Source organism: Chaetodon trifascialis, chromosome 21 (assembly GCF_039877785.1).
Source record: "Chaetodon trifascialis isolate fChaTrf1 chromosome 21, fChaTrf1.hap1, whole genome shotgun sequence".
Taxonomy (NCBI): Eukaryota; Metazoa; Chordata; class Actinopteri; order Chaetodontiformes; family Chaetodontidae; genus Chaetodon; species Chaetodon trifascialis.
Genome location: NC_092076.1, coordinates 7,320,015 through 7,344,643, shown reverse-complemented (window position 1 = coordinate 7,344,643; position 24,629 = coordinate 7,320,015). Strand labels below are relative to the sequence as shown.

Sequence of the window (24,629 nt, the reverse complement as noted above, 5' to 3'; positions counted from 1 at the left end):
TGACTAAACATCATTTATGTAACAAGAAGACTATTTTTCATTATATTAATATTCATTCAGACATTCGTTTAAGTGCATTTTACTAGATTAATAAGAGGTGTGTATTTTCAATTGGAAAAGCAAATTGAAAATGTACACATACCCTCTGTTTGGCTGCACAGCTGATGTAGAGACAGTGAGCTTGGAGCTGTCATTAAATGGAAATATCATGTTCTGCTGACTGGGGTTCAGATAGAAAATCACTTTAATCTGCTTACGAGTGTATGTATAAATGCACGGGAAAACACCGCTTATGTAACAAATCCTCTGAGTGATTGTGCTAAAAAATCAAGAGTATGTCTCAGCATTCGTCTTTGACTCCCCTTTAATCCACGTCGAACATCATTTCATTCCATTACAACAGAGCAAATCTGGAGTCTAAAAAGAGAAACAATAACAAAATACATAATTTTTTAAACATAAAGTGGATTAAAATCTCCTGAACCACGAACCAACACACAATCCGCTCAGTTACAGTTTAGTTTGTAGAATTATTTACATTTGTCTCATTTAGGACTGCATGATTTTACATTCAGTATCAAAACATTGAAAACAAAACTGACACAAAAAGATATCAAATGCATTTTAGCACAAACCTGTTTTTGTACATTTATATTAACAAAGATAATAAACTCTCCTTACAATAAGGAATAAAGGCATCTCCACTTCGAGCTGATAGCTTGAGATTTATATATTTACAGAATGGCTATGTACTCAAAATAGCCCCAGTTCATGCCTCCCTTTTATCAGTATTACATTTGATCCACAGGTCATAAGCATATTTCTCTCTTGTACAAAAAAGAGCACAGAGATGCGTTATATACGGCTTCCTGGATGAGAAAGGGAGTCAGAAAAGGTTGAAAAATCTTCTCTGTGGTAAAGTGGACAGAATATTGATTCATCCGCATGGTTGGAGGAGTCTTTGAGGATTCTAGAAACACCTTCATGACAGCGGTTATGAGTGTTTTTTTCCACCATCAGGTTTTAATTTATCTGAAAATCAAATGGTTAGTGACTCAAATGCAATGATAAGACACGAGAAGCACGAGCTGGAGCTACGCTGAAAACTGACATTATTTACAAATACACATGTATGTACATTGCTTGACTTTGATGCTAGTACAGATGAGCTGCACTTCCTCCTTTGCACCTATCCTCAGACTTCCTGCTCTTTTTCGGCTTTTCCTCCGAGTCCCTGCACAGGCCTTCATCGCTGCCTGCCTGCAGGCTGTCGAAGGTGCCCTGCCTCTCCATCCCCACGTTCTCTCTGTAAAGCTTGCGCTTCCTCCACAGATCCACGCAGCGGTCCACGCAGCCGAACCTGGCCTCCGTGGTGCAGGCGTACATGCCGGCCGGCACTGCCAACAACATGGCGCACACAATGACAATAATGTGGATGAGCCTCTCCCTTTGCTCCAGCTCACTGATGTCACTTCCTGTCACAAACACGACGCACTGGCCTTCCCTCGGCGGATGATTCTTCAAGGTCACGCACACCTCATATTTGGTGACAGGAAGCAGGTCACTGACGGAGTAGCTGTTGATGCCGGGGCCGATGTAGATCATCTCCTTTTTGGGTGAGTCATATTTACCGAAGTGGATGGTGAACCAGGTTTCTGCCGGGTTGTCCGTTGCTGCGTGCCACTCCAGGGTGATACCGTAAACCGTCTGCTTGGCAATGCGGATGTCAATGTAGGTATTCTCATCGGTCGACAACATGGGGACAGGTGGAGGAAGAGGGATGGAGGAATTGAAGGAGCTGATGTTAACCGTGATGCTGACAGAGGAGTTGCCAATGAAGTTGTTGGCCATGCAGGTGTAGATTCCTCGGTCTGCCAGGTGAAGAGAAGGGATCACCAGCTGGGAGGTGATGGTCTCCTCATTTATTTGAGTCTGTGTGGCTGCAGGGAGAAGACAGGGCATCAGAGCGTACTGCATTAAAAATGGAGGCTTGTTTACATCTGATAAAGACACGGTAAGGTAACTAAAAGGGCTATTGTTCCTGCATCTTTCATACAGCAGATGCAGCCTGAAAGTTTCACATATACCACACTAAGTGCTCCTAGAGCAGGTTCACAACAGTTTAATGGATGGTAGTGATAAAAAAAAAAAAAAATCTTACCAGCAAATCCTCTTATAATCTTCAGACTGTATATCCACTGAATGGTCGGGCTCGGCCTGGCCTTGACTAAGCATGTGAGTGTTGCATTTGCTCCGAGAGGTAAAGTGATGTTCGTCTCTGGGGCAGAGGCCACCGGCTTCATGCATGTTTTCAACTGGATCTCGTGGAAAAACTTGTCGGCTTTGGAGGCGGGGCCTGAACACATCAAATAGGAGTTCATCAGAATGATGGGAGGGCTGACCGCCCGGATGAATTCGACAAAGCCTTTTAGGCGACAATCGCACAACCAGGGGTTGTCATGCAGCGCCAGAACCACATTGGAGACCACTCCTTCCTTGCCCCACGTTTTCTCTGCTGTTTGGTAAAGAGGCCAATAAATGAAGACATCTTTTGATATGACACTAAGCTGATTGAAGGATAAATCTAAGTAGGTTAGAGCAGGTAAGTGTTTCAGGGCATGTTCAGGCAGGACCTCCAATCGATTGTGCTTCAAGTCCAGAATCTTCAGTTTCGGTGTGTCCCTAAAGGCCGTCCATGGCACTGAAGTCAGCTTGTTGCCTTGTAGCCTAAGCTCGGTCAGGTTGGCCAGCCCCTCCAGGCTTTTGATGTTCATCAGGGTGATCTCGTTGAAATTCAGCCAGAGGAACTCCAAGGCACTAACTTTGGAGAAAGATCCTTGCGGTAACTCAGTCAGGTGGCAGTTCTCAATTCGGATTTTTGTGAAATTGTGTGGGATGTCTGCTGGGATTTTTCCCAATGAAGTTTCCATACATAGTAAAGACCTAGAATGGTAAGACAAGATGTGTTTAGACAAGAGAAGCTAATGACAAGAGTGCGTTTTATCCTCACAGCTGCTCAGGGACCACTAGCATAAATTTAGGGATAGTTTTTGTGTTGAAATTGTAGAACGATTAGGTTAGCAGGTTACATTTAAAACGAGATTAAGGCTAACACATAGCCTACTTTTAAGAGTTTCTATTGTTGCAGTGGGCACTCACCTTCCCAAGTTATCGTCTGTGCAGGAGCAACCGATCAGACAAGTTGATGATCCAGGGGTGACGAGATAAAACAACAAAGCGATACGTAACGAGACACAAAAGGCGTCCATATTCCTGGAGGAGCTTGTGAAATAGGCCTGTGAGGCCAGAACAAGCCTGTGGGCAGCCTGGAAGAAAGCCTATTACCTTAATCTTCCTTGACGTAACACTTAAGACACCAAGTGACATGAGAGACACACATAGGTAAGGAGTATTTATATCAGTGGTCCACTTTGTCTAGAAATCATTGTCTGATCTCCTCAAAAGCATCGAAACACGCATCACAAACATTCAATCAAGATTCACTGAGTTATGTTTGATTGGATTACAGTTCTTCTTTCTCATATGACCCCAAACTGATTTGCATCGATCCAGTTTAATCTATTTGTCCTCCTCTGAAGCACAGGCATTGACATGACAGGAGGCCCATCTGCAGTAAGTGGGCCGGAGTCGGTCGGGCTTAGCAGCACAGAGAGGGCGGGCTGCAGAGAGACAGATGTCTGGAGAGGACTGTAATCTGACCTCAATAATCTGAACACTGGTTGTCTCACAGGTTGTTAAAGGCAGAATCAGTATATAAATAAAGTGTGAAAACAGACAGCATCTACAGCACTGGAGTTTCAGTCTTAAACAGACATTTTCCTTTAATGTCCAAGGTGTTTATGGACGTACGTCCCAGTTTAACAGTCAAAGAAATTCATCTCTCGCTCTGTTATAATCTCCCAATTATCATATAAGTTTTTAATCAGAGATATAGACGAAATTACCTTAATAAACTTTTAGTGGCTTTAGTTTCATCATCCACCAAGACACGAGATGCATAAGAGACAAAACAAACTTCCCTGAACTTGATTTAGCATTTTTAGCAGCTTTTGTAGGTGAATTAGTCCACACATCTGTAGATATTCTGGGATCTCTGAGTTGAGACTGAATCGTATTAAATCTGAGATCTTTCTCAGACAGCACTGATGTTATTTGTGCTCCACTTTCTGTTTTAACAAGGCAAAAGAAAGACGCTAGCTGCTGTGTGCTGAGGCTGTGCTTCAGCACTTTGAACTAAATGCTAATGTTAGCATGTTAACATGGTCACAACAACGATGCTAACGGGAAGTTGCTTGCATAGCTAATAATGAAAACTCAGTGTTTTAGGAAAAAGCTCTTCACTAACACTCAAAATTGTGATTTAAAGAAAACAGAACTAACATATGGCCTAATTTATCTTGATCCAGCTCACCCACCTACAACTTCAAGCAGGTGTTACCCAACACTAGGCTATTAGCTAAATGCTACCTGTTCAGGCTCAGATTAGCTACTAGCAGACTAGCAGTGTTACGTTTTCAATGCACAAAACAGGCTAATTTCTGCTTGAGTGAAGACGAGTACTGATCTACTCAAAAATCAATATTCTGAGATGTAAGAAAACAACATGAAAGCATATAAATATAAAAAAATATTTATTTTTATACAGTACATTCATACATACACATATATATCAGGACACAAGTATTTACAGATTATAAAATGTGTTGTATTTTAGGTTTTAGACCCAACAGTAAACCTGGCACGTTAACATCATACTGACATACAAAATGGACTAATAACTCCTTTCTCTAAATATTTTCAATAAAGAGTTGAACACAGTGCAGGAAAAAATAAAATAAATGAAATAATAAAATAAAATTGATTGGGTTTTAGACAGTTTAGGGCAATATTTCCAGACATTTTCCTCTGCAAAACATCACCAAGTGCACAATGAATTTTTTTTAAAAAAAGTTAATTTTACACATTTACACCACATGTAAATATTGAAACCATGTCACTGTGTATATTTTCCCTTTTTTGCTGTCCACCAAATGAATGGTGGTTTTTATTCCCACAAGGCTGTAAAACAAGGTCATACATCCAGTGCTGACAGAGCTGTCAGTGTCCTCTGAAGACCCCCAGAAGAGGATCAGGCGAGTCTTTTCAGTCTCTGAGCACAAGAGTTTATCTATTCACATCACAGGCTGTTAGAAAACAAAGTGCATCCTCTGGAGGTTGTGGCATACATTTGGTTTTAGCAGAAGTACTCGTTAGGTGGCCCCTCAGTCCTAGCCGTGGCCTCTGAGTCAACACTGGACCTCGCTGAAAGCAGCCTGTTGGATTCGTCAGGATTTAGCCTGGTCAGATACTCGCCCTCCATCCCTTTAGCTTTAGCCGCAGGGCCAAGGGTCTCAAACGTGACGTACGAGTCCTGCATGTCCTTGGGCTGCCGCCCTAGCAGCTTTTGGCAGCGCTTCTTTAGCGCCCCGCAGCACACAATCAGTGTCAGGGGGACAGCAATCACGCACGCCACCGTTATCACCACCACATTAATGAGCTTCTGAGTGCCACTGGCACTGGCTGCTTCATCTGTTGAGAAGATTACACACTGCTCCTTTTTTGGGATCAGGCCTTTGACGCAAACACAAGCAATGTACTTTGTCTTTGGCACAAGGCCCTCAATGGTGATCCGGTTCCTTCCAGCACCTACATTGATCCGACGCATGTCTCTCTCACCAAATACGGCATACAGGACACTGAATTCTGTGGTGTTTGTGGCTGTAGGGGCTCGCCAGTTCAGAGAGACGGTGTGGTCGGTGTCACCGATCACCTTCACCGAACGCACCACCCTTTTCTCCGGAGCTTGCTGTAAGGATGAGGCGTTGGCAGCCAAGTTACTCAGAGCATCCCGCTCCACCTCCACCGCCTGCTGGGAGTCTGACGCTTTGCCTCGTCCCTGAGAAGCATCGTCAGAGATGCTGTAGCTCTCAATCTCATACTTCCCAGTCACGCCTTTGCCATTGAGAGGTTTGATGATGGGCTGGGCGGCAGTGGTGGTTGGTGGAGGAACATATCTGGCGATAAGTTTCTCCTGGTATGCCGCTCTTCCAATGCCACCAGGTTTCTTCCCTCTGGCTCTCTTAGAAACACCACCACCTGCCTCCTCTGACCGAAAGGAATCTGTGATCACCAAAGAGATGATGGCGTCTGCAGTGCCCACAAAGTTGGTTGCTTTGCACACATATTTCCCAGAATCTCGGTAGGAGACTGCAGGCACGCTCAGAATCGACCAAATGATGCCCTCCTTTGAAATCTCTTCCTGGACTGAAAAACAAAGAAGCAGGCATCCACAGAGTTAAGCAGATTGGCACAAAAAGAATAACTTTAATCTCATTGACACTGGGATAGAAATAGATGCTGTTCCAATTCAAGCACATCTGGAATTAGTGCAGCAGAACTCACCAGTGCCGTTCATTTTCTTTCCATCAGCCCGGCTCCAGGACAGCTCGGGGATGGGGACTCCAACTGTGCCGCAGCGCAGCAGAACATTGTTGCCCAGTGAGCTTCGAACACGAGCCACGGCCGTGTGCACCCGAGGGCCCTGGCACCTCTGCAGCTCCGCTTCAGTGAAAAGAACCCCAGACAAGCTCTCTGGATCAGCGCACCTCAGCCTGGTGTCGATGAGAGCCACAGATGATGATGGGGATTTCTGAAACTGGACCAAATCGTAAAGCCGGCAGTCGCACAGCCACGGGTTATCATGGAGACCTGCAGAGGAAACCAAGCATTTACTGTTACCAACATCCAGTTCATCAACACTGTGCGGCTTTTAAAATAACTAGAATTAGTCTGACAACTTGACACACAATAACTATAATTAGACTAATCCCTAATTCAGCTTTAAGACCTTCTGGTGTCAAAGAAGTGGTCGTCATGCACATCCACAGCTTGATCCTCACCGAGAATTAGTTTGGAGGAATCAGAGTCCTGGGATGGCTTCACACTCAGCCACATTGTGAGAACGTCAGCAGGAACGGTTGTCAGACTGTTGCTGGATAAGTCCAGATAGGTGATATTCTTTATGTACACAGTGGCCTCTGCAGGGATGGTGGAGATCTTGTTGTTGTGCAAGTCAAGGAGCCTCAGGTTTGGCATATCAGTCAGAGACTCCCAGGGGAAGGAGTTGAGGGCGTTGCCATCCAGCCTGAGCTCATCCAGGTTGTAAAGACCCCGGAAACTGTCAGCATTCAGTGAGTTCAGTGAATTGAAAGACATCCACAGAAACTCCAGGTTGTTGAGGTAGTGAAAGTTGTCGGTTGAAATCCGCGTGATTGCAGTCTTTTCAATACGCAGCTTCGATGTGTCAGTGGGAAAATTTGGAGGAACCACAGTGATCTCTGGATCATTGCAGAGTACACTCCTGCAAGAAATAAAATAATAAAAACTTTATTCATAATGTGACATTTAAGAGGAGCAATAGCAAAACTTCTTTCAAATTGTAAGGGTTTGTAGAAGTGGATTTTTAAACAAACAAAATATATTTTCTGCCGTTCAGAGTTTATTTGACCAACGTAGTAACCTATTGTTCAGTAACAAGCAAAGGAGATTAAAGGGCAACTCCAAGTTAATCCTCCACTATACGGAGTGACTGAACAGAGGAAAGCTGCAGTGAAAATCAATTCTTCATGCAAGAAAAGAAACATTCAAAACTGAAACAAGAGTATTTAATAACTGCCATATTTACCTTGCTTTAGATCCATCACTTAATTTGTGGAAGAAGCAGCTGCACTGTGCAGGACATGAACTGCACAGCAGCGGAAGAAAAACTAAAGCCAAACAAAAAGCAGCAGTAAAATATCGACTCATTTTTTCTCCTGCAAGCTACTAAACGCTATGCAGCTAAACTACAATGAAAGAAAACAGGCGCTACGGCTCAGCCTAACGGGGCATCGGATGCATCGTGGTGGTGTGCCGGCTCACAGCTCCATACTGCTCTGACTGGTCTGAATCCTCAGATAAAAAGGATAGGCAGGGATTAGTGAAGGACTTGGGTTATTTTCATTCACACGATTAGGCCATTGCTTCCTGGATGCTGATAGGCTGCACAGTTTTCACTTTTATTCTCAGGGAAATACTTTGCAGTAGTTGATTGGACGGTTAATTCTGGACACAGCAAAGTGTACAGCACCTAAATGAAGCGTAGGTTGCAGGTCTACACAGCAGAGGCCTGAAATCTACATATATATTGTTATTAACCATGAACATCTGAAACATTCAAAACAACCTCGTGTAGATAGATTTTAATATGAAGAATTCTTTCACTGTTATGATGTATCTTTCATTTTTAATGCTGTGAACTGTTTGTTTTACTCTAACAGGGAAGCACATTGATGTCCTACAGTTATATTCAATGAACTTATTCTCTTGTTGTGTTTGATGGTCTTTAAATTGTGGTATTTTTAAACACAGTCTGTGAAATGTTTAATATCCTGATAGACTGTAGTTTGCATGATGGCGAGGACTTAAGCAGCACATGGCCACTAGATGGCAGTGTAGAGTCACTATCTGTATTCACTGTATGTTACTCACCTTCTTGTTATTAGACCCAAACTTCAAACCAGATAACTGACCTTTGACAAAGCCATGTGAGGCCATCAGTCGATCGCAGGGTTTAAATAACAAATCAATAACCTTTTTCAAAAACTGTTGGAGATTATCTCCATCTTTTATGTTTATGATTTACAAGGAGAACATAAACTCACTTGACCCAGTTTGGACTTCTGCAGATCATATAAACATCAGTGGTAGAATATAACTGCATGCATTTACACAAGCACTGTGCTCAGGTTTAATTTTGAGGTACTTGCACTTTACTTGAGTATTTCCACTTGATGCTACTTTATACTACTCCTCCACTGCAATTCAGAGGCAAATATTGTACTTGTTACTACACTACATTTTTAAAGCTTTAGCCACTTTGCAGATTCAGATTATTAATTAAAAATATATTAGGAAAATAAATGTATTATTACACTGCCCATAGCAGTACAGAGTATTCTTCTTCTCACATAAAGTAAAAGAATTATGTGAGAAATATCTCCAATTTTTAATCTTACTGTCATACTATTGCTATTATCATATTGTTCTAATTTTCTTGCACGTTCATACTCCTTGTGTGTGTCTGACACACTTTGTGGATGACAGCCGTGTTGTCTCTCTCTGAGGGGTTTTCACAGGTGCAGAGGTTTAAAGACACGGCTGTCCGGCGGGAGTTCAAATCCTTTAATCCGGCCGTCTCTCGCTCTTATTAAAACATCTTTGCTCTATTTCTTTTAGGAGGTTTGTCCTGACAGAAATTGGCAGGACCTGGGACAAACCTGTGCCTCCCTCCCTCCCTCCCTCCCTCCCTCCCTCCCATCTGACCTCAGTGGGTGGGGAAGAAACAGATGTGGTGTGTCAAGCTCCTACATTCAAAGATGCCTTAATAGGTTTATTAAAACAAAGTATTTGCAAGAATAAATGTTCTCCTAATGAAGGACGGGCCTGACAGTGTTGACAGTGAAGAAAAAGTAGAAAGTCTCCCCAACCTGAAAACTGTATTGTACAGTACTTGAGTAAAGGTACTTTATTACTTTTCATGTCTCCTGTTTTCACTTTTTACAAGAATAAACAAAAACTCTGGTTCCAGTTTTTCATCTTTGCTGCTCATTTCCAGGGTCTGTCAGTACAAATGCAATTTCAACACTGCAACCTTTGTTTCATTGCAAAACCAGCAGATTATGATGGCGTAATTAACTGTTAGCCAATGCATTAATGTGCAACCACCGCAAGGGTGCGAGCACTTTGGAATAAATATTACAGACCGGCTATTCAGGACAGTGGTGGGTTTGATTTATGATGTTAATGAAGAGGTTAAATGAGATGCTGAGATTCACCCTGATTTCTTCTATAAAATAAAACTTCATGGTACTGACTTTTGTCCCTCAGTGTACAGCACAGAAAGAGTAGAAACTGTTGCACAGGGCCTCATCTCGCAAATCTTGTTGCACTAAAACTTATTAGAATCAAAAATATAATATTTTTATTATTTCAGTGCTCATTGCACACACAAACTAAACGTCCCTAACAAAGATCACAATTGATACCAGCTGATCAATCCACGTTCCAGATCAGCTCTTGCTTCATCACACTCAGCTGCAGTAGATTAACAGATTGAATCTACAAATTGAATCTTTGGCGTTGTGAAACTGGCGTCCTGCCGCTGTATGTTCCTGCGTGACGTCACGCTGCACAAACACTTTCTGTACAAACATTCTGATATACGACTCAAATGCTCCGAATTGTCAATTTATCTGTAAAACATCAACATTTGAGCCACACGTGTCAGAGCAGCAGATGCAGCGATAAGCATCAACAGTGCAGCTCTTTTTTTTGCTGAATATATGAGGAGGCCTGTAGCTGGATGGGACAATATGGGCGGCTTGAGAAAAGGCTATTATAAGTCCATTGGGACACATCATTACTCCATAGTTAATGAGTTTGTGGTAATCTGTGAACAGATTAGTGGTGCAATCAGACTCTGCCCAAATGTTGCATTTTAAAAGGTTCAGGCTGCTGCAGGAGCCAAAGGTCACTTTTCCGCTGTCCTCGTTTTTTAGCATTATTCTGGTCAGCAGTTCAAGAGTAAATGAATAAGATCCTGGTGCTTTCACAGACTTTTTAATTAACATTTTACACTTCAATGTGGCCTGTAAGAGCCCGGTTAGGAATTTATCAGTTTAACGTTTAACCTAAACTTATAGATTGTTATGAAAAGATTAAAATTGATGTTCAGAGACATTGATTTCCTTGTTAAAAGTTAACTTAAGATGCTGCAGCATGAGTGAGTTATGGAGAGGATGAGGGCCCTTGCTCCAGAAGCCACCTTTACGACACATCATCACTAAACTTTAATCTTTGTTGAAAACCACATAATTCAAAGTCAAATTTGCAGGTTTCACCAATATTTCATGGAGAACATCAAAAACAGACAGTCCAACAATAGTGTGTCCTGAACTTGAGCTGTCTTTTTATGCTAAATCAGATTTAAATCACCTTTATAATCTATACGTCATATGAGACCCTCCATCCTTCAGATTATCCTGTTCAGTTTAGCCTTCAACTAGCTTTGACTTTCCTTAATCAGGCTTCAAACCTTTGCACTTTTCCTCGCACATACGCAGGGAAAATGATGCATTTTACTTGATCTTATGCATTACTCTGCATTTTAATCTTTATTACTATTATCAAATGGATTTTATTCTCAATTTCATTTTTAGTCTTTTTCATGTGAAGCATTGCTTTGGTGGGTGTGATGTCTTTGTTGTAAAGCACTTTGAGCTGCATGTCTTGTATGAAAAGTGCCACACGAATAATGTTTATTGTCATTATTATTGTAATTATCCTGAAACGCTTGATTCACATCAGGAAAAATCTTCTAACAGGGTAAAAACATAGAGGAAACCTCAGGAGGAGCAACTGAGGAGGGGTCAGACCATCAATGTTAGGAGTGCAAACATTTTTAATGGCAGCAGTTGTGATATTATTGCAGCCAATTAGTAAAATGAGACATCATTCACGAAATAAAGTAACACTTAAAGCTATTTTAAACATATTTAAGAGTTGCTGTGATTTGATCTGCGGTGCCGCTCAGCTTGGCTTAAAAACACCATTTCCCATGTTTCCTCTCTCTTTTCTTATCAGTCACAGCGACACAAACAGAGTGCAGAAGACGAGCTGAGGGAAAAGTTCGTCTTTCCTGCTAAATTCACCCACATTGACTAAACCCTCATCTCAGCCCTGAATCGACAAACTTCACATCAGACAGCTGCAAACTTCTCGCCGTCCTGTGCTCGCAGGAGGTTTGAAGGAGGCTTCCTCGTTAGGACATTCTTCGGGGGATTGTTGAAGGGGTTTATTAAGATTAGTCCCTTTATGCGTTTTCACGTGAAAGAGCCTTTATAAGGCGTCGTGTCGCTGCAGGCGGCGGTGTGCTACTCAACGCGAGCAGGACTCGTCTTTTTGTTTTGTTTTGTAGTGCAAAAGTTGAATTCGTGCATTTGAACATGGGAGCGTACACATTACCGGAGGGGTTCACGGAGTTTGACATGTTTACATTCGGCACAGCGCTTCTTGTTGGCGGTAAGTGGAGCGGGCCGAGCGCGCGGGGTGAAAGGGGGCAGTCCGCCCTGAAAACACTGGTTTACAGAATAAAAGCATCTAAAGTTATTGTTTTGTTTGGGATTTTAGCAGTTTCCGAGTTGCAAGCTTGCAGACCACCAGTGAAAAGATCCCTGTAGACTCCCCTTGACTTCTAATACAAAACTCCATTTAAAAAACCATCAATTTTAAAAGTTTCAGGGACTTGATGTTTGCAGACTTTGTGGACTGTATCCTATGACTGCTGATGAATTCAGATTGATTTAAAGGGCTATTTCTGGTCTTTTCCCCCACTTTCAGGCCTGCTGGGATTCTTCCTCAACGCCATCAGCATCGTGTCTTTCCTCACAGTGAAGGAGATGCGGAATCCCAGTAACTTCTTTGTGTTCAATCTGGCCGTGGCTGACCTCAGTTTGAACATTAATGGACTCACAGCTGCGTATGCCAGTTATATCAGGTATCAAACAGACGGCAAACACGGGCTCTTTCTATATCACAGTACTACATTTCTTTCAGCAATCAACAACAACAACAAAAGTATTTATCATCAGCTATAATCAGCTTTGCTCTGTGTGTAAAGTTAGAGTTTTTTTAGGTTAACTAACAAGATCTGAACTGAAATTTAGCAATATTTAAATCAATCAATTGAACCTCTGTTGTATTTTATCCAGTGGTTCCCAACCCCGGTGTCAGCAGGGCCGGATTAACTTGCTATGGGGCCCCTTGTGACCCCCCTTATTTCTCCCATGCTGTGTGCATGGTGTTGGTAGAGTGAATGTATGAAGCATAAATTTATTTAGTAAAATGAACCATATTGTACCGGATGTTACGCTTCAATTGAGGTTTTCAAATGAAGCTTTGAATGTCTGACATCATATTTCATGACTCAAAAAAATCGTCACTTTGAACAAAGCAAGTCATCATATTAGTCTTTTTTAATTACATCAGCTTTCTTTAATAAATAAATCTCAAAACATAAATACATGCAGGCATTCAATAAATCTGGACCTTTGGACTTTGGAGCGCTGTGGAGTTACTGGAAACAATCCCACACTGGAGTCTAATCCTACAAATACTATAATACTACTAATATTAGCGTAACCAGACGCTGGCGTATGATAACACTGTTTGTAATGTTACAGGCAGCTTTCTTCAGGCTGGAGTATGATTCAAGTTTCGTTGTGCTTTCTAGATATTGGCCGTTTGGTCAAGATGGATGTGCCTTTCACGGTTTTCAGGGGATGATCGCGGTCCTGGCGTCCATCAGTTTCATGGCTGCCATCGCTTGGGACAGATATCACCAGTACTGCACCAGTGAGTACCAAATACCACAAGTACTGAACAAGTGAATGAGTTGTATTTGTAAGGTAGTGTGGCCGAGCGGTCTAAGGCGCTGGATTAAGGCTCCAGTCTCTTCGGGGGCGTGGGTTCGAATCCCACCACTGCCATAACACTTATGTAATGTTATGTGTGAGTACAACACATCACCTGTACTGCACCAGGAGCAAAATGTTCTGAATTATAAATAAGTACTTCCTGAAAAACAGGAGCAGCAGCTAAAGAGCTTGAGATTTTTCACAGGGGTTTTGGAGACTGAAATGAAACTAAAATGTGACTGAACATTAGGCTTAATTTAATCTGATGGATACAAAACATGACTCCAGATAAATCTGCTGCTAACACATTCATTTTATATTATTATATCATATCAGCTTTATAAGACGACATTATGTCAGTGTTGTATGTACAGGTTGTTGCGCTGCCCCCAGTGGCCAAAAAGGAAACTAATACAGGTGTAAGGATGCTTGTTTGAAATTTTTACTTGAATGTTTCTGGTTAAACTACAATAAACGCATCTCATTTACAGTATTACACAAACTAAGTGATAAGTATGGAAGAACAAAGCAGCAGCTGTCCTGATACCTTCATGGTTTGACTCTCAGTGCTTAAACATTTCATTGAGTTTCTTTAGAGGGTTTATAAATAATTCATCAGGGACAAACTGAATTTTTTCCCCTGCTTTCTGTACGTCATTCACTTTAACAATACAAACAATTAAAGTTTAATTCTCTTTAAATCGGAATCGAATGTCTTCTCAAATGACGATGCTTTTATTCTGTAGGGCAGAAGCTCTTCTGGAGCACCACTCTGACGATGAGCGGCATCATCTGGATTCTCTCCATCTTCTGGGCAGCAGTTCCTCTCATGGGGTGGGGCGTCTACGACTTTGAGCCTATGAGGACTTGCTGCACGCTGGACTACACCAGAGGGGACAGGTAGAGCTGAACAAACATAAGACTGATAGAATGATGTTGCATCACCATCAATTTGTGTTGATATTTGAGCAAAACATCTGCACTCGGTATAAGAAATACAGCTATCTGTAGCATTTTGGCAAACATTTACCGCATCACGTATTATTTCCTGTTTGTCTTCTTTCACCAGGGACTATATGACCTACATGCTCACTCTGGTGGTGCTCTACCTGATGTTCCCAGCCGTCACCATGCTGTCGTGTTACAACTCCATCCACAAACACTTCAAGAAGATCCATCTCCACAGGGTAAATGTGCAGACATGGTGCCAGAGTGCATAACCTCTCTCTCTCTCTGCTCTTGTCTGCGCTTCCATGAAATTTGTTCCCTGCGTGTCTGCAGGTTGACGTTTCTGCTCACTTGGCCTCACAAGCTGCGAGATAATGAGCTCAAATCACATTATCAGACTAAACTTTTACATGTCACCCTTCACCGTTTCACATCATCCTCCTCAGTCCGCTAAAGTTCTATCTTTTAAAAGAAACCATGTAGAATAACTGACTTCAGCGCAGCCTGTCAAGCTGTAACAGACAAACCTGAAATGCTGTTTTCTTACTTCCAGCTGAAGATGGGTAACACTAAACCATCAAAGTTCTAAATCCACCGCTTTACATGTGTGATTTCTACAGTGACACAATGATCTTTGCTTTCTAGTTTAACACCAGTTTGCCCTTGAGGGTCATGCTGATGTGCTGGGGCCCCTACGTCCTCATGTGTATCTACGCCTGCTTCGAGAACGTGAAGCTCGTGTCTCCAAAGCTAAGGATGGTGAGCTCTTACTAAGTCCTCGCTGACTTAGTTTAAAGGATAATTCTAGTTTATTGGAAATTGGGTCTTATTTTTGTAGTTTATATGGAAGAAACTGTCATCAGTTTCCATAACGTGTTCGTGTCTTCATCAACTTCGACCTACATAGTGCTCTTCCACAGCCTGCTGGTGCAATGTTCAACATTTCTGGTCCTTTCAGTTTCAGTTTTGCCTCCAAATAAAGTGATAATCCGGCTGAACTGTAGGCTTGTTTACAACCTGTCTAATAGTTTAACCACCATGTTCCTATCAGCAATTACTTTGCTGAATCTAGTGTTTTCATAGCTGAAGAAATGATGACCAAGACTACAAAAATGAGACCCACGTTGAAATAAACCAAAGCTGTCCTTTAGATCAGGTACTTGACAAATGATGGAAATACTTGTTCCTACTCGCAGATGCTCCCAGTTCTGGCAAAGACAAATCCCATCTTCAACGCTCTCCTCTACTCATTTGGAAATGAGTTCTACCGCGGCGGCGTGTGGCACTTCCTCACCGGGCAGAAGATCGTGGATCCGGTTGTTAAGAAGTCAAAATGAACGGAAGCTCAACTCGTTCTGGCAAAAAAAAATCCCAAACCATCATTTGCTCTTATGATAGGTTCCTCATTCCTAACTCCTCACTGGTTGTTCAAAACATTGTCTGGCCATTTAGTGTGTACAGTCATAACATTTTCACATGTGGACAGTATCTTAAACTCAGGACAGCCTCCACATTCAGAGCTGCCTCAGTGTCTCATCCAGGAAATTTAATCTTTTTCAAATGATTGCATTCTTTCTACAGCAAGTTGTATTTAAGCTGCACTGCTCCTCCGTCCGCGTGAGGCCACTTACAATAAACACATTGGGTTGCTGCTGTTCTACTGTATCCTCCCTCTACCTGAAGTTTACTGTGCTGCTCTAGGTGAGAAGCCTAACTTCACCTGCTGACCAGCATCCAGAGATGCCCTCTCACGACACGGCTGTCTCAAGCCTTTACTAAGCAGATTAATCAGCTGTGTTTTGTTAGGACGGCGATTTGATGTGATGTAACTCCTATATATACACTAAGGAAGCATTCACTGTGTTAAGACTGTATTATGCAATTATACTATTGTTAACATCTGAGGTGAACTTACTCACTTTTCTAAGTAGCATGCTATTTAAATGCGCAAATAGATAAATAAAGAGGTAGATTTTCTTCAGCCAGCCAATCTTAGGAATGTAGGTTAAAGGACAGATAAGAAATTATTCGACTAGTCGTGGCAGTCGCATTAATAATATCAGCATTTAAATGCCTTTTCTCCGTTGTTCCCATTTCTTTGGATTACACGCATGCCGTTCTGTCTTTTCTAAACACGAGCCACATTTGCGACAAGTGTTACAGCGGCAGCGTGGGCACAGAGAGGAACAGACAAGAGCTCTCTGATCTCTGAGCTAATAAATGGATGCACTCCAGAAATAAGCCAGTAGACAAAGTCTCTGCCACACTAACCTCCGAGACGACTGACGTCCCCTCAGGTGAAATCCTCTCACCGTCAGCGGTGGCCTGTTTTAACGGAGCAGCAACAGTCACGCAGCTTCACAGCCATCCTGATAAAGTCCTGTTGACGCAACACATTGTATTTTAACTCTTTGCTTGCAGTGTTGTCACATGAAAGCTGCAGGGAAACTATAAATTACGTACTGACAGTGCAAGCTGCACCACTTGAAACTGAAATATCTCAACAGCTATTTGAGGGATTCCTATGAAAGTTTGTACAGACATTTAAGGTTCCCAGTGGATGAACCTTACTGACTTTGATGATCATCTGACTTTTTCTCTAGTGCCACCATGAGGTTGGCTTTTGTGGTTTTGAGTGTTAAGTATGAAGATCTCTCAGTTGGATTGCGATGAAATTAGGTACAAACATTCATGTTCCCCTCAGCTCAGGCTGAATTGACGTCTTTTTTGGTGTTTCCCTGACCAACATCTAGTGCCATCATCAGATCAAGTCAAGGCAAATTTTACTTATTTACTAATTTGCCTCAGAGGGCTGTACAATCTATATAGTGCATAACAGCCTCTGTCTGTAGATCTTCAATTTGGATTAAGGAAAAACTGGCCAAAACAACATTTCTACAAGGAAAAAAATGGTGGGATCCCTCTCACAGGATGGACATACATGCATCAGATGTTGCATGTACAGAACAGAACAGAAATTTAGGCCTACCCACATAGCATGCTAGCTTTAGCATTTAGCTCAAAGCACCGAGTCCTCAATCTGTAGACTCTCAGTTAGACATTTAGCTTTGCATTTTTCTGTGTATTTCTCCTTTTTAAAACACTGAAAAAGGAAAAGTAAATTGGAAAAAAAAAAAAAAAAAAAAGGACTCCAATAACCAGAGGCTGACTCAGGATTGCCGTTACGCTGCAGACTCTTTAGTATCACATGTCCTTCTAGCTCATGAGCAAGCTCGTCTAATTAGCGAGTATTAAATGTTGAGCATTATCATGTACTTTCTCATACACAGATCAGGGTTTTTTCTCAGGAAAGACTGAAGAATCCAACAGATTAGCATCAAATTCTTAGAAACAGCCTCTCGCTTGACTGACAGCTCATTACAAGACAGCGTGTGTGGACTAGTGATCTAATTCGGTCAGAGCTGTGGATAGAAGCAGCAGTAATAGCTCACAGGAAGAACAGAGGACAACTTGTGACGGACAGTTATAGCCTCACGGAGCTTTCTTTCAACACACTGTACAAACAACTAAATCTGACCACAGCCTTTTTATTCAGAGGAGTCAGGATTTAGATCAGCACCCACAAGAAGAGGTGAAGGTGTTCCTGGCTGTGCTTGACTGATGACAGTAAAGTGTGTTAAATCTAATGCTAGTCACAGACAGATGGCGTAAAAAAAACCCATCTGTCATGAAAAACCTTACGCAGCATAAACAGCAGCCTCACCTCACATGGGTGCACATGTGATATGTTCAAAGAGATTTAGTTAATAAGTTGATTTTGACCTTAACGGCAGCAGATCGCCAGGGCCGAAACCGAATGTAGAAACACAAAGGTCATGGGTTCCCTGAACGCAACACCAACTCACTAAAAAAAATCTTTGATATCAAGTTAAAAATGTGGGTTGTTTTTTGTTTTTTTTTTATATCTCATCGACGTCTCTCTTCCTCCACCAGTGTTAGAGCACATATCACTTGATCACATAGTTTAGCAGTAAAATGGCCAAAAAGAAGCACTTTCTGAGGCACCAGTGGCATTCAAAGCTTCGGACTTTGCTTTTGAAGCTGCAGTCGTCCTTTGATTCAAGCTCCAATGCGATGCATGGAAACAGGCGATACAAGCTTTGGTGCCAAACTAAAAAACATGAAAGATTCTGCAGTACAATATAAATGCTGGTTATCGGCAGCTGGATTAGATTTCTACAAAAACCAAAATGCATAAGGATTTTTTTTTTTTTCTTAAACACAGATTATGGTTGAAGAGCACTTTATCTTACACCAACTGATGATCTGTTTAAGTGCACAAACTCTGCAGCTGAGTTGCAATTTGGGAAAGAAAAACATAAACAGAACATAACAGACTTTACTCCCAAGTTAATGATCAACCTCAAATTGGCCCAATAAGCGCAATGGTTGATGTTTACGTTAAATAAAACCCTACTAATCATGAGGAGCGTGTCCTCTCTCAGCCTCATGTGAAAGACCGTCCAGGTCAAAGGTTAGAGCCACTTCACAGCGAAGCAAAGGTCAGACTAAATCCTACGTCAAACATTACAGTCCACAGGTTAGATTAGATGACGCAGTGGAAGGAAACAAGTCACGTGACACAAACAAAGATCTTATATAACACCACAGGTGTCTGTTCATGAGCCATAATGATTTCTCCTTCACCAACGTCGACTGATTCTTTAACACAAGCACATATGATGTCAAGGATGAGACACTTCTCCTTTGGATCTTTCTTGGAATAATTTCAAAAGGATCGTTTCCAGAGTATAATCTGGATTAGATGATATATGCATCACCTGTCTCATATTGTCTTCAAACCAGAGGCCAAGCCACCGTTAGACCCAGAGGACAAAACTCTGAACTGCTGCAGACACTGCCAGGTCACTAGAATGAGTTAGCAGAGATTATGCATGCAGTCACATGCATATTCCTCGTGCCTATAGACGTACATGTAAACTGTAGCATGACTGCAGCAAAACACCATAATAGAAAAAGTGTTTATCTAACGGCTGCCAAGCTTCTCTCATTAGCGAAATTGGGCAGTTATAGCCTGTGGCGTGTTAATCCCGGTGCCTTTTCTGCATCAAATCATCCACTGAACACACAGGAAACACCCCTCCGCTGTCACTGTAATCATCCTAAGTGAACAGGTTTAAATAAAGACATACTGTCACATGGAGTAGCAGTGGTGATAAAATTAAATAAAATGAAAAGGATCTATTTGAGCCTTAAATGCCAAAAACATTTTTTTTACTTCTATTATTATTGATAGGACAAGCAGTATATTCTATACAACATTTCAGGGTTGACATGGGGATCAAAATTTCCTGCAAATATTCCCTAAAGAATCATGATTGAGAAAACAGACCATTGCTTTAATTATTTTCTCATTTTTAATTTTTTTTTTTTTAAGTTTAGTTTATCATTTACATTCATTTAGATGACTTGGTGGGTGTCCAGAGTCAGAGAAAACAGGTTCCAGTCCTGTGTTTTGGAAATATGGTGGGAAATGTTGGATCATGGATTCCACTTTATTTGCAGGTCTTCACTGCCCTCTGCTGGCGGATAATGATAGCTCCAGTTAAGAAATGCAACGAAATACACAAACAAACAAGCCCATTATACTGTTAACATGATTCCGAAAATACAAATGAGAGTTTTTCACACCATAGTAAAATAAGATAATATGCAATTAGAATGTGATTATATGGGATTAAAATAAAAATTAATAAACTGAAACGAGCAGAAAAGTGTCTCATCACAAATCTCAACAGTTAATGAAGGATGTCATTAGGTTACACTGGTGCTAACGATGTAAATAATTGGCTTTAACTACATTCACAGTTTTTCTGAGCAGTAGTGAGATATTCATGGCTGCTGTTGTAATTATAAATCACCACAAGGTGTCGCCAGTGTCTCGTGTTAAACTGAGACACTCTCCGGACTGTCTGGCTCGATTCCAAATCAGGACCCAAGAGCTTCGTGTTACACTGTTTATTTCTGTACAGTTTGTTGACACGTGTTGCTCTTTGGACCCTTTGTAATGAAGTGAACACTTTTCATTCATTCAGTGAGGAAAAACTCTCATGCGCGCGCGCGCGGCGCCGGGAGCTGCCCACAGCCTCGTGGTGCTGAAGCCTCTTCAGCTCCGCAGCAGAGGCTCGTTTCTGAGTTCACGTGCAGCGCGCTACGCAGTGTTTTTGGACACTCAAACTGGAAAAAAGCTCATGTCGTAAATGACAAATGTTTGCTTAAGCAGCTAATGGATGTACTGACTGTTAAGCTTCAACTAATACTTGAGCTCCTAAAAAATAAAATCTCTATTTATAGGGACTCTGTGAAGAGAAGTGAGCTTATAGTTGCTTTATTTATGCTTTCAAGTCTTCTTTATTTAGAGCTTATGCTCGTCATCATCGTGTGTGTTTGTATTTCTCTTAAAATTAATCCCTTATAGATTTTATTTAGCAAAGATATATTACTGCAGACACATCAGATGCGCGGGTGTCTATATGTTTATGAATACAGACGAATATCGAGGAATGTCTTCCTGAAAACCAAAATCTAGAGTCCCACGCTGGACATTAAGAGTATAGAAAGCCTTCTTTCATCCAGGCTCTTGTAAAGGGGTCGTGATGTGGCGCTCACTGGCTCTTATTGGTTGAAGTGATTGCTGCCATGGTTGGAAATTAACATAAAAGAGGCAAGTGGCGAAGGGATCCACTTGGGGGCAAGCTGGTGATGCGTCATAGCTCTTGGTGAAAAGGGGAGACAACAAAAAAAAAAGGACTAAAATAGCGCCGAAGCTCCGGGTTAATGTGCACCAATGGCCACGAAGTCACTGGTGGTCTCAGAGCTGAGCGCAAAAGTGCCACAGGTGATAGGAGGTATGGGCACAGAGATGAGCGAGCCTGAGCGTCCGAGGTGTTGCAAATAAGTAACAAAAATCGCTCCAAACTAACTTTGCCATGTAAGATAAGCGGCCGAAAGCTCTGCACGGTGCAGAAAACCTACGATTTCACCACGTCACTTCTCGGGAGATCATGAAACAGCATCGGATGTGGCTGAGGCGAGGACAAGTTGAGGAAGCTGAGGAAAGCCATCTTCACCGATGAAGCAGCCAAGTTCCTCTTCGCCTCTCCCTTTACGCACAGGCGAGGTGAGGACGGGGAGCATCCCATCAAAGTAGAGGAAACACCAATGAGTCACCCGAGGTGTTGAAAGATCGGCAGCAGACGGGAGAAGCACAACTACAGTTTTTTAATCGAAAATCCTTTTTTTAAATAAAGAAGCACACCATGGATGGAGAAGGAGGATCATCCGGGCTGGTCAAATCAGCCGCCGTCAAACTATCCGAGATGGGCGAAAGAACCAAGCAGTTAGGCACCGCGATGAAGGACCCTCACCAGCAAAGGCGGATCATATTAGTGATTGTTTGCGTGGCTCTCCTGCTGGACAATATGCTCTACATGGTAATCGTGCCAATTATTCCAGACTATCTTGCGGAGCTGGAGAGTGAGCAGTCAGAGCACGTCCACGTAGTGATGCACCCCAACACTTCAGCCAACAGCACAAGCCAAGACAAAAGCATCAAGGACAATTTAGATGTGCAGATAGGAGTACTTTTTGCGTCTAAAGCCATCCTGCAGCTGTTAGTCAACCCGCTGTCGGGAACTTTCATAGACCGGGTTGGATATGACATTCCACTTTTAATTGGACTGACTGTTATGTTCGTGTCCACTTGCATATTTGCTGTTGGGGAGAACTATGCGACGCTGTTTGTGGCCAGAAGTTTGCAAGGTCTGGGGTCTGCGTTCGCGGACACCTCTGGAATCGCGATGATCGCTGACAAATACACGGAGGAGTCCGAGAGAAGCACGGCGCTGGGCATCGCTCTGGCGTTTATCTCTTTCGGGAGTCTGGTGGCGCCTCCTTTCGGGGGGGTCCTGTACGAGTTCGCGGGCAAGAAGGTGCCCTTCATCGTGCTCGCCTGCATCTGCCTGGCGGACGGCTTTCTGCTGCTCACGGTGATCAAGCCGTTCTCCAACAGGACTAGAGAGAACATGCCAGTCGGCACCCCCATATACAGACTCATGATTGACCCGTACATAGCCGTGGTGGCCGGGGCGCTGACAGTGTGCAACATCCCCCTGGCCTTTCTCGAGCCCACCATAGCCAACTGGATGGAGACCACCATGCACTCCACTCAGTGGGAGATGGGGCTCACCTGGCTCCCAGCCTTCTTCCCTCACGTCCTCGGTGTGTACATAACAGTTAAATTGGCAGCGAAGAATCCAAATTTGCAGTGGTTCTACGGAGCTTTAGGTATGGTTATCATAGGAGCGAGCTCCTGCACAGTCCCCGCATGCAAAACTTTTGGGGAGCTCATCGCCCCGTTGTGCGGCATTTGTTTTGGCATTGCACTGGTCGACACCGCCCTGCTGCCCACACTTGCGTTTTTAGTTGACGTGCGTCATGTTTCAGTGTACGGTAGTGTTTATGCTATAGCAGACATTTCCTACTCTGTTGCATATGCTATGGGTCCTATAGTAGCCGGCCAGATCGTGCACACTCTCGGGTTTGTACAACTTAATCTCGGTATGGGCCTCGTCAATGTGCTTTACGCACCAGCCCTGCTGCTGCTGCGCAACGTGTGCCAAATGAAACCGTCCTACTCCGAGAGAGATAACCTGTTAGAGGAGGCTCCGCAGGGGCTATACGATACTATCAAGATGGAGGAGAGGAGAGCTAAAAAGAAGGGCTACAGTTCGGCAGGGAATTGCTTGTCAGTAGATGAAAATGGGTTCGATCCCTTCAGAGCACAGCGGTCCTTGTCAGAAGAGTCGTCCGGGCCGGAGTTCACTTAGACCGGCCGCACTCTGACCGCCACCCCCGAAACATTCCCCTGGAGAGATTTGGAGATGAGGCAGGAAAGTTAGAGTCATTTAAACTTTTATGTAAGTACCGATGTGCAATATAAACACCCAATCACCAAAATAATGATTGTGTGACACGTTTTCCAAAGTTTCTTTCTTTCTTTCTGTTTGACTGTGATTTCATTGTGTCGAGCAAGTCTATGTAGCGTTTGTCATAGACGTGTAACTGGAGTTTTGTGAGAGATCTATCAGCTACTGTTGAATTTGTGTGTTTCACTGAGTATTGTAAAAAGATATAAATAGATAAATGTGCGTACAAGATTATATGGGACCAACTATAAACAGCACATTTCCCCCCTTCACAAAAATAGCCTATATTTTTAGCCTCTGAGGAAACTTTTTTTACTTGCACATCAAAGGCCTGATTTTATTTATTTCTTTTATTTATCTTATTATTTTTGTTAAAGAATTCGTGAATTTTGCGACAAGTGGGCCTGTTTGTTATTGGTTTTGTTTCAAACGTTTTGCTGTTGTTTGAAATTAAATGTATCATAATAAATGGATTTTGTACATATGTGGATATATGCACAATGTAAATTGTTAAAACATATGTGGACCTCTACAAAGTGTGTGTGTGCGTGTGTGGTGTGCGCGCGCGAGCGTGTATGTGTGAAACATTTTGTCAAGACGTAGCTCATGATAAAGTCAGTCTCCTTAAAGATGAACAAATACGTATTCATTTATGAACTGTCGTTTTAATAAATCTCCGTTTGGATCTGTGTGACGGTGGTGACTTCATTCTTATTTCAAGCTGGAAAAAACGAAACACCTGTGGAACTTCCCCCGTTTACATTCAGCATTCAAGATGTATTAAAACCCGGTGGCTGAAAAAGACAAATCTCATTTCATTGTGTACGAAAGGTGGAAAATAAGAAGCACCCTGTAATTAATGGAAAATGATGAATAAAGTTTCATTCAAACTTTTGATTTCTCTCTCGTGCTGCACAAACACACCCAGAAAGGAGAGAAGCAGCGTGCATGAGCCGCAATATGAAAACAAAAAGTACTTTTAAATGAACAGATCCAAGTGCGCAATAGTTTAGAAAATTACGCTGCAGGTGTAAAACAGACTTATTTTCCGCACAGGTGCATCATCCCGCACTGTCAGGCTGACAAACTCTGCGGAAAACGCATAAAACGCGCCAGAGCTGTCACCTGTGTGGGCCAT

At 42.4% G+C, this 24,629-nt stretch overlaps 4 protein-coding genes and 1 non-coding gene across 5 annotated transcripts; 3 read left to right on the top strand and 2 right to left on the bottom strand.

The window, feature by feature from the left end:
- Positions 1-888: 888 nt before the first annotated feature.
- On the bottom strand, positions 889-3,310 carry LOC139349701 (leucine-rich repeat, immunoglobulin-like domain and transmembrane domain-containing protein 2). Its single transcript, XM_070990663.1, has 3 exons — positions 3,160-3,310; positions 2,162-2,943; positions 889-1,940 (listed from the first exon to the last, which is right to left on the bottom strand). The coding sequence occupies exons 1-3, from the start codon at positions 3,267-3,269 to the stop codon at positions 1,156-1,158; spliced, it is 1,677 nt and encodes a 558-aa protein (XP_070846764.1). The 5' UTR covers positions 3,270-3,310; the 3' UTR covers positions 889-1,155.
- Positions 3,311-4,635: 1,325 nt separating this feature from the next.
- Positions 4,636-8,006, bottom strand: lrit1b (leucine-rich repeat, immunoglobulin-like and transmembrane domains 1b). Its single transcript, XM_070990495.1, has 4 exons — positions 7,745-8,006; positions 6,960-7,420; positions 6,463-6,768; positions 4,636-6,324 (listed from the first exon to the last, which is right to left on the bottom strand). Exons 1-4 carry the CDS (start codon positions 7,864-7,866, stop codon positions 5,255-5,257), a joined length of 1,959 nt encoding a protein of 652 aa, XP_070846596.1. The 5' UTR covers positions 7,867-8,006; the 3' UTR covers positions 4,636-5,254.
- Positions 8,007-11,725: 3,719 nt separating this feature from the next.
- On the top strand, positions 11,726-16,177 carry rgrb (retinal G protein coupled receptor b). The gene is made up of 7 exons (XM_070990539.1): positions 11,726-12,180; positions 12,499-12,655; positions 13,391-13,512; positions 14,321-14,474; positions 14,644-14,761; positions 15,168-15,281; positions 15,719-16,177. The coding sequence occupies exons 1-7, from the start codon at positions 12,105-12,107 to the stop codon at positions 15,857-15,859; spliced, it is 882 nt and encodes a 293-aa protein (XP_070846640.1). The 5' UTR covers positions 11,726-12,104; the 3' UTR covers positions 15,860-16,177.
- trnal-aag (transfer RNA leucine (anticodon AAG)) lies at positions 13,565-13,646 on the top strand. Its single transcript has one exon. It is a non-coding gene; the product is annotated as a tRNA-Leu (tRNA).
- Positions 16,178-21,330: 5,153 nt separating the features above from the next.
- On the top strand, positions 21,331-24,386 carry slc18a3b (solute carrier family 18 member 3b). The gene has a single exon (XM_070990532.1). It carries the CDS (start codon positions 21,824-21,826, stop codon positions 23,390-23,392), a length of 1,569 nt encoding a protein of 522 aa, XP_070846633.1. The 5' UTR covers positions 21,331-21,823; the 3' UTR covers positions 23,393-24,386.
- Positions 24,387-24,629: the final 243 nt, after the last annotated feature.